Source organism: Pangasianodon hypophthalmus, chromosome 18, assembly GCF_027358585.1.
Source record: "Pangasianodon hypophthalmus isolate fPanHyp1 chromosome 18, fPanHyp1.pri, whole genome shotgun sequence".
NCBI classification, from domain to species: Eukaryota; Metazoa; Chordata; class Actinopteri; order Siluriformes; family Pangasiidae; genus Pangasianodon; species Pangasianodon hypophthalmus.
The window spans coordinates 14488529-14502807 of record NC_069727.1 but is presented as its reverse complement, the minus strand read 5'-3'; the positions used below and the strand labels follow the sequence as shown (position 1 = coordinate 14502807).

Sequence of the window (14279 nt, the reverse complement as noted above, 5' to 3'; positions counted from 1 at the left end):
TGCCTCACTCCCAGTGTTCTGGGATAGGCTCAGGATCCACCATGACCCTGATCAGGACAAAGCAGTTACTAAAAATGAATAAATGAATGAATAAAAAAGAAGTCAACAAAATCCACAATGTGGAAAATTATAATAAAATGAAATTAAACCACATACGCACCATACACAAATGTCTGCTCCATGATTAAGTTTAAATGTTTTTTTTGGGGCCATTCCCACCAGAATGTCAGTTATGCCTCAGCACCCTCCTTAGGGCTGTGATGATGGCAGAATAAACAACTGAATTTGTCGGTGGTATCTGTACAGGACAAATGAAATGAATACAGTTCTGCATGACCTTTTTAGGAGCCTGATTGATGGCAATGTATAATTTGAATAAGTATTTGATTGATTTAGGTTTATATTTACAGGGACCATCTTTCCCCTTATCAAGAGCAACTTATAAGAGCACTTTGTAGTAGTCCATAAAAAAACTTATCCTAATGCTACAACGAAGCTAAAATCCTGTTGGAGAGGAGTTAGTACAATGAGATGTGACAGACACAAAAAACAAAAAAAAAACTTTTTTTTAAACTAGTGCTCATTTAAGTGCTTGGTGAAGAGGTCTTCAGTCATCATTTGAAGACAGCTAGTGACTCAGAAGTTTATTTAATCATCTGGAGCACAGGACAGCGAAGAGTCTTGGTGCAGATTTTCCTTGTATCTTTTTTCCCCTTGTAATATGATGCTTGCTGTGTTTTATCAAGTACAGTTATATAGTAAATATAGTAAATATAGTTTCTCATTGTTAATATATCATTACACAATAATACTGATTAAACCATGCAAATGCTTTCAAACTGTCAGTACATCTACAGTACAACTGAGTGCAAATATTTGCAATCCCCATGATGTGTGGGTGAATAAAAGGAAAATTAGAAGGAAACCAGTTTATCTTTACCATTTATCTACAGAAATGTTAAAAATGAAATGTAGGTGTATCCTGAAACCCAAGACAATCAAAAAATAACTAGAAATTTTTTTCCTTCCTTATTTTCTCCTAAGGCATCCAAACTTTAACACTCAACTGTACAGCTAACTAACCTCAGCAGCAGTTTCAGTAGCTGTACCACTTCCCTGTGAACTTGCACCAAATACTGTAAAATGCTCAACTTCAATACATTTTAACAGTTACAATCATCATTAACACTTTAACAACAGTATTGCTGGACCAAATTGTCAACACTGAAGGTTAATCAGTATCAAAACGTTATGTCTGGTTTGAGCTTCCTCCAATCAGATTACCTTTTTCCCACACACCTTAACCTCAATGTCTAACCCATACCTGTGCATTCTTTCTTGGGCTTCAAGTCAATAAATTTGAATTGAATTGAAATAAAGTGAAGAAAGAGAACATAAGTGCTTCATTCAAGAAAAGAGGAGACAGTATATAGAGAGGCATAGAGATAAAAAAAAATATGTGAATAGAGTAGACTATGTGTAAATAGAGGAAAGACTGTGTGTGTGTGTGTGTGTGTGTGTGTGTGTGATAGAGAGAGAGAGAGAGAGAGTCCCTCCCCCATGGCCATATATAATAAGAGCTCATCACCTTCACTTTAAAATGTAATGGCCATAGAGCCTCAGACAGAAACAGAGATCAGCTTAACCTGCCCTGTCCATCATTTTGGTTCTCTTCCTCTAGCACCTTCAGCCTATTCACCCCTCAACCAGCTCCAAGCTTCTCATTGAAGATGAAGAGTGTGTTGCTGCTACTGCTGCTGTTATTGCTGGCTTTCTGCACTTCCAGACTGCAGGGAGAACGGGTAGAGAAGTGTGAATACCCTTGCTCACAGGTATTTGATCAAAAGTATTATCACTATATTCTGGCTATATACCAATGTATGATTGTGTGAGAGGAGTTCTAGTGATGTGGGACATAAGGTCTTTCATGTCAAATGTCTAGTGTCTTACTACATATTCTTATAGTTGTTAGAGATATTTATTGTTGTTAAATGATTTAAGATTATCATTAAAAGATCCAACATTGAGTAGTGAAATAAAACATGACACATTTTTTATGATCTTCTTATCTGTATTGAGAATGTAATTGCCACTACAGTGGTCCAATCAAAAAGGTATGCAATTAAAAGACAAGATCAATTAAAATAAATTGATTATTAACTATGATGATCATATAAGTTCCCAATAAAAGCATAATGCATTGTAATGGTTGCTATTGAAAATTACACTCAGCTGTAATATACTACATAACTGCTCATATCCTTATAAGGTATTCAAGCCTATCTTTTGATTATGATGTAAACACAGGCAGTCTCTACAAATTCCCCTTAATAACTAAACTTCAATAAAGAGCTCCAGGCAATGATTTTTTGGCAACTATGCTGCTGGTTTTTATCATTTAAATAAACCACTAATTTAGTGGTTTATGCTTAAGTATTTCCTCTTCAGGAAATATTACTAAAGCAGTAAATATTACTACAGGAACTATTACTTAAGCAGGGGTGCTTAAGTATTATCTCTACTGGAAACCAGACTGCTTAAGTATTATCTCTACTGGAAACCAGACTGCTTAAGTATTATCTCTACTGGAAACCGGACTGTTTTTAGTCAATCACTTCATCACGTTATAGGTTATAGCTAATTACACCACAGCATGTGTACACACACACACACACACACCCACAATATGAAAGTGTGATTTTCATGTTTCCTGTTCCATTTTCGGTCCTAGTTTCCCACCTAGTCCCTAGTTTCCATTGTAACTATAAACAATTTTGCAGAACAGCTGCATTTAGTTTTTTCTAATTTTATACAACTATTGCAAGAAAAGCATGTGACTGATACTGATATCATTTGTACTTACTTGGCAATGTATATTTTTATAGAAATACAGCAGTTTCGCAGCGTTTGTATTTAAAGTTACTGGCATTCATCTTAAGGAAGCATATAGCCAAAGTTCCAGTCACATTACAAATATCCTGTAAGGACTTTATTGATGTGGATACATAAATATAGCCATAACTTCATGTGAGGTGTGAACAACCAGGATGTTGGCCTGTGCAAAGCACTCTGGGCAAACCCCTACTGTGTCAGCTGCTTCCTCTTGCCAGGACTATTGTGACTAAATCTAATCAGTATTACTGCAACTCTATGTATCATTTGGGTATACTGTGTATCAAATAGCCTAACGCTGAACTGTATTTTGGGCTTCTTTGGTTACAGGGACTCCACTGCAAGACGAAGCCTCATTGTGAGTATTGTTTTTTAATTTTTTTTTATTTTTGGATGACACACTGCTGCGTAATTTGTGTCAGATAAGATCTAACAAATGAAAGTGAGGCAGGTGGTCCTCTTGACATAAGAACTGTTAACTTAAAGAACTCTTAACTCATTGAATGACTAATGTTTGCAATGACAGGTATGTTTTGGTTTGTCACTTTTCAGTATTATTTAGAATTCTCATTGAAGTCATTGCTTTTGAACTTATTACAGTGAAACAGAAATATTGCTGCTACCAAATTACGTGCTACTCAAAATTGAGAATCCCACACTTAATTCATCACTTATTGTGAAAGTGCAAAGCTTACTGTATGTGCCATGTGCTTGACGGGATCTGTGCTTTACAGTCTCATTTGAGCAATGCAAGAAACGGCCAGACGGCATGACCAGAGATGTGTTTAGGAACACAAGCATCTCCACAGTGATGAGGTGTAAAGGGGTTCGACAGTGTTCTCTTTACCTCCGGATCAGGACTCATCTACAGCTAAAGAGTAGGTCTAATCTTCTCTCAGGAAAATCAGTGACCTTGCAATATATTTGCAAGCTAAATTAGTTAGTTTTAGATTAACTGTGGAAGTTAATTTAACACTGGTCATTGTAGTGTAGGAGGTTAGATATAGCATTGCTGTTTCCTGCTGCATTATGAGTCATGGTCCTAATATACTCAAGTGACTCATGTCCCTACTAATCTAATCTTCAAAGGCTCTAGTGTTGTCATTGTCTTCTACCTCTATAGCACTAGTACACTCTATTGTTGGTCTCTTTCATCATGAAAAAAACTAGTTTGAGTGAGTGATGGTAAGCTGCTTCCTCTCTTCCAGAACACATCCATGGCATCTACATATGCACAGTCAGTGCAGCGATGATGGAACACTGTGGGATTGTGATCTTCTCACGCACACACAAAGAAAAAGTGGTGGACCATCAGGTACTATTGTTTGCATTTCAGGAATGAATAGCAACAATTTTCATGTGCATATAGCAAGAGAGTTCATGCCAGTCTGTTTAATTCATTCTGTGCCAGAATTTGGAGATTTAGCAGGTGTCCTTGTTTAGATAATGGATGACTGACTGGTTTTGTGTGACTTTCTATGGAAGGTGCATATTCAGGATGATTGTCTGGAAGTAGGCATAGGACAAGATGTTTATGTAACCCTCCAAACTTGGCCTCAATTCTGCGATGTGGCTTATTCCAGAGCATATCGTGTTCCAGGTATGGGGTAGGGTGGGGTGTCAGTTTGCATTAGTAGTAATACAAAAGACTAAGAATTTCCTTTTTGTTAAATGAAATGTCATGATGCCAAACTTAGAAACACACTAGAAATGTCATGATGCCAAACTTAGTAACACACATTGCAAGTTTAACCTGTTAGCCATTAACCACAGTTAACCTGTCAAAACAAGAGGTTAATTTTTTTTTATTTCTTCTGTCAGACTGCAGCAACAAGGACCTACAAGGAAACATTCCAGAATGCACTAGTAAGTTTGATATTATTATCTAAAGTTTTATCTCCATCTTCAGAATTTTAACTTCATAAAAAAGTAATAGATGATGTAAAGTTGGAAATATGGTGTCATGGGAAATCTTGGTCTTCCTGGCAGCCGGCAGGATTGACTATGAGGTGGACTTGGAGAGGAAGGAAGTGCATATAAGTGTGTCAGACATGCTGGAGGACAAGGACTACCATGTTAGACTCTGCCACAAGGATTACATCTGCGCTGGCACTGGAGCTCACGTATTGGTGAATTGCTTTTCCAGCATTTATATGCACACGACTCAACTGATATGAAAGTATGAAACAAGCCACATTGCCATTGCTTATTCAAATGTATATAAATTTGTAATGACATCAAGGTCCCTCTTAATACTGGCTTAATAAGTGGCTTAATTTGTGTAAGCTCAATTAGAAAGCGTCTAGGTCTGTGTAAGTAAGGAACCCACATGCTGCAAAGCTCTGGTGCCTTCATGAGCTCCTTGATGAGTCTAACTTGCAAAGATATATGAAGATTTATGAAGACTTTAAAGCACTGACAACATTAGATAGTAGGTTAACTAGCGTGATCTATTTTGGTATCTTCCTAACAGTTGTAAAAATATAGTAAATATGGGCACAATACAAACAACAGTTAGGGATGTAAGTAAGTGTCTAAGGCTTATCAGTGAATAGTAAGTTATATTTAAAAAAAAAATAAATTACCTTCCACTGAAAATTTCTTTGGCTCCACCATACATAAATTAGTAAAGGCTAGTACACAAATTTAGAAACTAAGGATTCAAAAATGTTTTACAAACCTCCGACTTTTGAATATTAGGGGTGAATACATCATCCCTAATATCCTTCCTCATAATTCCATAAAATTTCGATTCATAAGGCAATGACTCACTATTTGATACCAGTGAATCTGCTGTGAAACGATACGATACGATACAATATGATACGATAGTATATGATTTGGTAATAGCCTACAGTTAATTCATGAATGATGATGGCATAGAAAAGGACTAATTTAAGTAAGACACCTTGCTAGCCTACTTATCAGTTTTAAAATATTAATTTTTTTACACACAATTATAAGTTATAATCAATTCTAATAAATAATAGTCTATTTATGACTGCTGCCTTGATTCATTTCGATCTTTGCCTTTTAAATCGATGTATTGATCCAAATTGTCCAATTATTAAACCCTTAGTAATTATATTGTATATGGCTCTTGTGCAGGTCCAAAAAAGCCAGGGAAAGTTCAGAATTTCTATGCACTCATTTCCTGACATAAGGAAGTGCAACAATTCAGATGTTTTGCAAAGAGTATGGATATTATGTTTGTCAAAGCAATATAGACTAAAAAAACAATGAGTCTAAATCTATCGTCTTTGAACATTCCCTTACTTTCTGCAGTAACATTTCATGCGTCTCCTTTTCATTGAACGGTTAATGACATTTACAAATACAAAGAAAATCAAAACTAGACCATGCAACTTTTATGTCAGGAACCTCTATTTACAGTAATTCCGAAAGCACGTGGAGGCAACATTTGTAGGATTTGCCCAGTGTATGGTCATGGAATAAAGTGCATTTAAGTGTAGAATTGACGCACACTAGGTGTTGGCATTATGACCATAATTCTTCTGTCATGCGGGCTATAAAGAAATATGCCAACTCGTTTATGATTTACCATCTTTGATGGAAAGATAAGGTCAGACAGAAACTTTGCACATGTAATATGTTTCCAATGAGTCCTGTTTCATGTTACAGATAAAAAAGGAGAATCCAGTGAAAAATGTAACTCTGAAGTACTCCAAACCAGTGCCCTGCTTGTGCATTGAGGTACCAACTGATTAGATGTGTAGCTTGTATATATGACATATTTGCTCCTTTAATAGCAGTGATAGAATTAGCAGCACTGTGCTGTTTTGTCATAGGGCTGGTCTGCCATGACTGATGCTTCTCGGCTTCAAGTCTGCCCTTTCAAAAACCGTACGTATGGAGTTTATTCTTAAATAAGCAGTACAGATAAAGATTCTAATCGAATAAATGATGAACAAGCAGCATATAGAAACTACTGTTTCATGTCAGGCGTTGAGGAACTCTGGTCTGGGATAACCTTTGACCCTGAGGAGGAGACTCTGTCATGGGAAGCTTCATGTCAAGTTAATGCTGTCATCTCGCTGTGTGAGCTGCAAGACCAAGGCGTGTGCCAAGACCTTGCCAATTCTTCTCAGAGATATGTCAAAAGAATGGTAAGCTCCTGCATAAAAAGAAATAAATACATAAAAACTTCAGAAAAAAAATACAGAAAGAGCAAAAACAAAAGAGTACTAAGAATGACTTGTGTAACCACACAACCTTTCTCAGGTGACATATTCAGCAGTGGATCCTCACCCTCGGCTTTGCATGAAGGTAAATATTATTGCTTAACCTCAGTGCCTTTGATCACACACGGTTAATGTCTCTATGTGTCCTCTTGCTTCAAGTTTTATTGCAGACACTCATGTAAAAATTATGCTTTTATTTAACTCTCAAACAATATGTGCTTTGATGTATTTTACCTTGTAGTTCGTCACAGAGACCGGGGCATGGATAAAGTGCCCATTTTCAGATGGGAATTTCCCAGGTAATTAACTTCCATTGATTAACATTACTAACTTGTGCATGCAAGTCCCAATGTTATCAAACCTCCATCTTCTACTGGAAGAGAATTCATGATGTGACTGGAACTTTATGGATGATATGTACTTGGGGAAAAACGTCTCAGTCAACAGTGCTTTCTTGAATTGCAGTGTTTCTTAGAGTTTTCCTAGAACTGTTTCTATTGCACAGTTTAGGGATTTCCCTGCTCTGATTTTTGGATAAATTAGCAGATAAGAATAAGTCTTTAAAAAGCTGAAACACAATAAAGTATGGAACAGTAGTGTCCTTCATAACTGAGTCTGGGGGATGATATGCTTATTAATTATATCAAAATTGCACTCATTTGTGGCATTTGAAAGAAAATAGATAGCAAGGGAAGAGCACCATTTTCTGACACATTAGTACTTTAGAGAAATGGTTGTTGGAAAATCTACATATTTTACATTTATTCCAAAATGTAAATGACTAGCAGTATGTATCTTAAAAGTAATGGAAGTTTGCCTCACCCTAAAATCATCTTCAAGCCAAAATCTTCCAACAAAGCCATTAGGGGAAAAAGAATAATAAAAATAAAAAAAAACTTACAATAACCTCATTGCATAAGTGTGCACATCTCTAAACTAATACTTTGTTGAAGCACCTTTTGAGTCTATTACATCACTCAGTCTTTTTGGCTAAGAGTCTATCAGTGTGGCACATCTTGACTTGGCAATATTTTCCCACTCTTTCTTGCAAAAACATTCTAGATCCATCAAATTGTAAGGTCATCTCCTGTGCACAGCCTGCTTCAGGTCACCCCACAGATTTTTAGCTGGATTCAGGTCTGGGCTCTGGCTAGACCATTCAGAAACTTTGATCTTCTTTTGGTTAAGCCGTTCCTTTGTTGATTTGGATGCACACTTTGGGTCATTGTCATGCTGAAAGGTGAAATTCCTTTTCATCTTCAGCTTCCTAGCAGACACCTGAAAGTTTTGCACTAAAATCAACTGATATTTGTAGCTATTCATGATTCCCTCCACCTTGATTTAAAAAAAACACAATTCTGACTGAAGAAAAGCCCTAAAGCATGATGCTTCCACCACCATGCTTCACCATGGGTATGGTGTTCTTTTGGTGATGTGCTTTTTTTGCCCCAAACATGCCTTTTGGAATTATGGAATTAGTATACCTTTGGGAATTGGTCTCATCAGACCCTAACACATTTTGCCACATGCTTTGGGGTGATTTAGTTGAGCTTGGACGTTTTTTTTTTTTTTTTGTGAGAAAGGGCTTCCGTCTAGCCACCCTACCCCAAAGCCCAGACATGTGAAGAATATGAGAGATTGTTGTCACATGCAGAGAGTAATCAGTACTTGTCAGATATTCCTGCAGCTCTTTTAATGTTTCTGTAGGTCTCTTGGCAGCCCTCCTGTTAAGTTTTTGTCTTGTCCTTTTATAAATTTCGGAGGGACGTCCTGTTCTTGGTGATGTCACTGCGGTGGTCCATTTTCTCCACTTGTTGATAATGGCCTTCACGGTGTTCCATGGTACATCTAATGTTTTGAAAATTTTTCTACATCTCTCCTGATTGATACCTTTCGACAGTGGGACCCTGTACAAGCTTTGTCAGCTTTTTGCAGACCATGGCTTCAGATGTCAGATGAAACCAAGAAAATATGAAGAAAATCCTACAGAAACAGCTGATCTTTATTTGTGGTTAATCAGAATAATTTCATTGATGACAGCTTTGTGATAACTACATTTGAACATGAGATTGAATGTGATTGGTTCATTCTGAACACAGCCACATCCCCACTTATAAAAAGGATGTGCATACTTATGCAACCAGGTTTTTGGAAGTATTTCATTTTTCCTATTTTTCCCTAAAATATCTCTGATTGTTTTTCAATTAATTTTTATACGTTGTAATTTCACATCGAGGGTGGAAAAAGTTATGACATGATTTATCTTGGTTTCATTTTTTTTTACATCAAAAAACCTTCCATTAAATTTATTTATTAATAAATGCTTAGATTTGCTAGATTCCTAAGTCTGTCCACATGTTGTGTAACTAAATACACTTTACCTTTTAATTATGTCTCTTTTAGCCTGGCAACTAGAAATTTCTACTGAAGAGGACCAGCCACAGCTGCTAGTGACTTCCCGGGTCAAAACAAGCTTGTCTTTGAGTGTGTGTTCCAAGACTGGGGACTCTGGGTGTGAGGACACACAAACCATCTTAGTTGATGTGGTGAGTCCAGCTTAATCAGAGGTAGTGTCCTGTTCATTTTTAATGAGCCCTACAGCAACAATATCAGCTACAATTATTTTACATATTGTTTGCTAAGATATGTGTGTTAGATCTATAGGTCATGGTAGGGAAGTTTTGAAACTTTGTAAATTATATCCTATATATAAACTACTTAGTTTATTACAGCTGCTACACAACACGGTATCTAAAATTATTCAAAATACCAGGAACACAGGATTGTGAAAGTATTATGATAATAAATATTATTTTTGTATCAAACTGACAAGTAAGAAACTCTTTTTAGAAAAAAAATGTCTATGAGCATTGTGAGATTTTCAAATGGAAACTGTTACGCCTCAAACACATTACCTCTATCAAACGTTTCTACTAGCCACGTGCATACTGATGGTAACTTTTACAACGTTCACAAACACATGAGGCAGTGAGTCACCTCACATGAATGTGCAATTCACCAGTCAAAGATCCCACCCCTTGATTATCTTTAAAAACAACTTTTGTGAAGCTTCTGAAGTGCTAGAGGCACATTTATGAAACTTTTTGCACCAGAAAACTGGAGATGTCCTTTTTTAATTGGCTGGTTGTTTTTTGGTATCTATTCAAGATATATTAATTACCAATATGTACTAATGGATCTCTGGGTGTCTTTTTTTTTTTTTTTTTTTTTTTTAAAGTAGATTGAAATTGAACTAAAACTTTTACAATGTATTCATTCCACTGTTTCCTGTTTGGATTGGTTCTTGTTTTTGAATGTGCAGTGAAAAAACACCCATAAGACATGTTCAATCAAACTGTATCTTCTGTATCTACAGGAGAAATTTAAACATGTCCAGCCAAATCTGGCTATGGATCTTTGCACATCAGGTCTCTGCATCAAGGTAAATAAGATGAAATTTAAGTAGTGCTTATCTATCAATTTCACAGTTTCCAAAAATTCTTAATTCTTGGCACTAATTAAAAAAATTGTTTCTCACAGGCAAAGCGTATGGATGTAAAATATGGAGTAACCACTCTCTTTTGCCAACCCTCATGCCGTAAGTTCTCTTCCTGAGATTTATTTAGCTTAATTAATTTTTTTCAGTTTGGGGTAGAAACAAATCAGCCCCAGCCTTGCTTCTTCATATACCATTCTATATATTTTTTGATGGTGCAGTTGTGCTTTTTTCCACGAAAGTCCAAAATTTTCTCTCATTCATTCATCTTCAGTAACTTCTTTATCCTGGTCAGGGTGGCACTGTTCCAGGGCTGAAGGTGGGAATACTCCCTGAATGAGACTTCACTCTATCCAAGGGCACACTCATACACTCATTCACACTCATTTATACACTCATTCACACATAGGGGCTATTTAGCATACCCAGTCCACCTACCAGCATGTTTTTGGGAGGTGGGAGGAAACTGGCGCTCCTGGAAGAAACCCATGCAGGCAACAACATGTGAAACTCTACACAGACCCTAGAGCTGTGAGGCGGCAACACACCCTGTTACGCCACCATGCTGCCCTCTTAAGACATTAGATAACAGTAAATTATTTGATGCTGTTGCCAAAAATGACACCTTATTTTGACGTCTTTTTCTCTTTGAAAGACAGGGTCTAGACCTGCTAGCACACATATCATTATCTGGGAATTTGGGTTGGAAAACTGTACTGAATTACTGAACAAGACCTAGCATGTCTAACAACCCAGTGACAACATCACCTTGAGATCACCTTGGCATGTGTCCAAGGTCTAATAAAAGGGTCCTCTGGAAACCCCAAGACAAACATGTTACAGCTTTCTTCCACACGCTCTCTCACACAATAAGCATATAATGAATCTTCTTTGTTTGATCTACTTCCTTCCTAAAATATGCAAAAGATTGTTGAGAAGTGTATGAGAGTTGTAAAATGCATGCAAACATGCATTTCTCTTTTCTCCCTGCAGCATGTTCTTCCTCCAAGCCCTCAGACAGTAACAGTAAATGGCAGCTCATGTATTTCATTGTGCCAGCAATGACACTAACTACAGCTGTAGCCGTGGCTGCTGCTGTGATGACCATTGCGATGATTGGTGAGTTGGATATGTCTATGCTGTTGTGATACAGCAATGCACAGACAAAAGCACTGTTATGAAATTGTGAATATCAGTATTTTATGGTCAACATCTATTTCATTAGACGGTACCATGGATGTTAGCTTGCTGTAATATTTTACTCCTGTGTGTTGCTGAGTGCTTAAGATAGCTAAAAGATAATAGCAGCTTGAAAACTAGCATCGAGCTTGCTATCTAACAAAAAAGTATGATGAGTAATAAATAATAAATATATTTAAACACTTACTAAACATCCAGTCAAAATGTTTTTACTGGAAATGAGCCAGTCAGTGAATTACCACTCCATTTCCTCCTTAATGAATCAGCTGTTTGAAATCAATAGCGCTGTTCATGACTACTGACAAACAGCAGGTGTTGCCATTTTAGAAGTCTTTATTCCTGCAGAGAATTTCTAGGCATAGAGTGGATTTTCTAGCTTCTGAGTTCCTGCTCCAGAATGCACTAAAATCATGTCACTCGACTTGCCAACCTTCACTCATTTTGCATAATAGTTTTGCATTTTAACATTACAGTATGCTGGTATTACAATGGAGTTATCACTTCAAATATGCAAAAAGGGCAGTCTTCCTTTTTCCACAATAAAAATGCAGACGAGGCAATCGACACGTGAATCTGGAATGAATCTGCAGTAGCGACGGTGTTTTGCACTTTCTGATATCTCCAGACAAAGTAGAGTAATCTCCAGCCAAAGTAAAGTTTTGCCTGATGCTCTTGTCTTGATTTCATATCCTGCTTGAAAGATTACACTGATGCAACCACCTAGCTTTCTCTCAGTGTAAAAGTATGAGTGTAAGAGTTCATGTAGAAATGTTTTGAGTTATTTGTTATATGTTGTACTGAAATTTTGGCCAAAGAAAAGTTTCAGCCAAGAATGGTAAAAAAAAATGGCACTTTTTGGGGAAAAAAAATCAACAGTGAAAACAGTTGTCCTCATGGAATAATTTCATGCCATGCTTTGTTTCTCTTCAGTGGTGGGGAGGTCTGTGTCACCATGCATATATATTTTCAGTATTTTTAAAATACAAAAATATAGAACACAAAAGCATGTTTATAGAAATTACATATTTTTTTTTCTTATGCTTAAAATATGCAGACAAGCCTGCTTTAACCTTGCTTTACACCTGTTTTAATAATATGATTTGGAACACATACCTTGACTACCCAAGACAGAAATTAAGCAAAACAAATATTTTGAACATCATACTCTGTTGTCTTATATTAACACTATGCTCATGTTAAATTGGTTTCAGGTTACTGCGTCAAAAGGAAAATAAAGGGTCGGGCCATTGCCCGCTTACCAGGACCACACACAGGTAAAAAAAAAAGTTTGTTTTCTTATATGAGAGCAGTCTGCATTGCTAAGCATGTACTGTATTTGTGTCAAGATTTAAGTATATTCAACACATTCAGCTCACATGGAGTTCCTAATAAATGATTGGTGAGTGCATCCCACACCTGTAGATAATGGTTGTGGTATGAGGAGTGTCAAAGAGGAACAATTAAAGAGGAAGGGGAGGTAGTTGCCTGTGAACACTTAGCACAGCGCACAGATGCAAAAGTAATGAATACATTGTAAATTAGCTTGTTTTCAAGCGTCAATTGTTGCACAAGATGTCATCAGCACCAATGATTGGGCAAAAACTACCACAAGCAATTAAGAGGTTTTATTTGGAAATCTATAGATGACTGAATATTTAGGCATATTAACATTTTTATTTAATGAAATAAGCTAAACTCTGACCTTAGGCATGACTTCTTCTCTAAAGCATAGCATATCATATGCATTTCAGCCTTATTCTCTCCAATGACTGAGGAGGTGAACTCAAAAACTCAGCTGATGTCCACAACAGTACTTGATGATGGAAATAGCTCAGAAAGCTCTCAGTTACGAGACTCTGAGAGGTCCAATCTACTGAATGACTTCACAAACCACTTAGAAGTGTAGCTCTGAAGATGGCTTAAGATGGAATGTGCCATTTTCATTTTACTTTGCATTTCATGTTTCTGTATTGGGGTCAAAATGGGAAAAAAGTGGAAAGGTTATATTCTTAAAACATACCACAGAGATTGTTTTGTATGTTTATTGTTATTGATCATGTATTTTGATGTGGACTGTTATTCAGAATGACCATTTTGCACTTTATTTCTCTCTTGGTGTGTAATTTAATGAGAGTGGAATTACACCATGATATTGTAGAACACTTATACAGTATATATTAATAATCTACTGTAAAATAAACAGACTTCAGAGCAAAAAAAAAAAAAAAGACACCATCCAGCTTTAAAAGTCTTCAAACCTTCAAAACTTTTAAAAGACTGCTGTGTATATTTCTGCTTTTGTGTTACAGAGCAGAATACATTTATTTATGTGATATGTGTGGTTTATATTCTTGTGAGATAGACTTATTTTTTTACTTGTTTCTATTCTTGAATGTCATTGTTATCTTGAAATGGTTTGCTATAGGTCATGTTTAAAGCTCTCAACACTGCCATTTTGCATGTGGAAGTTCTCAATAAATTGCTTCACA

At 36.5% G+C, this 14279-nt stretch overlaps 1 protein-coding gene across 1 annotated transcript; it reads left to right on the top strand.

Moving 5' to 3' along the window:
• Positions 1–1581: 1581 nt before the first annotated feature.
• Positions 1582–14018, top strand: il17rel (interleukin 17 receptor E-like). The gene is made up of 18 exons (XM_026922749.3): positions 1582–1832; positions 3223–3250; positions 3627–3770; positions 4101–4207; positions 4378–4492; positions 4714–4758; positions 4882–5021; positions 6535–6606; positions 6702–6756; positions 6856–7019; positions 7135–7179; positions 7336–7393; positions 9498–9640; positions 10471–10536; positions 10635–10692; positions 11584–11709; positions 13002–13064; positions 13542–14018. Exons 1-18 carry the CDS (start codon positions 1731–1733, stop codon positions 13694–13696), a joined length of 1686 nt encoding a protein of 561 aa, XP_026778550.3. The 5' UTR covers positions 1582–1730; the 3' UTR covers positions 13697–14018.
• Positions 14019–14279: the final 261 nt, after the last annotated feature.

Coding starts and splice junctions, on each gene's coding strand:
- il17rel (XM_026922749.3), top strand. CDS start 1,731: ATGAAGAGTGTGTTGCTGCTACTGCTGCTGTTATTGCTGGCTTTCTGC. Junction 3,251..3,626: donor CTGCAAGACGAAGCCTCATT/GTGAGTATTGTT, acceptor TGTGCTTTACAG/TCTCATTTGAGCAATGCAAG. Junction 10,537..10,634: donor CATCAGGTCTCTGCATCAAG/GTAAATAAGATG, acceptor TGTTTCTCACAG/GCAAAGCGTATGGATGTAAA.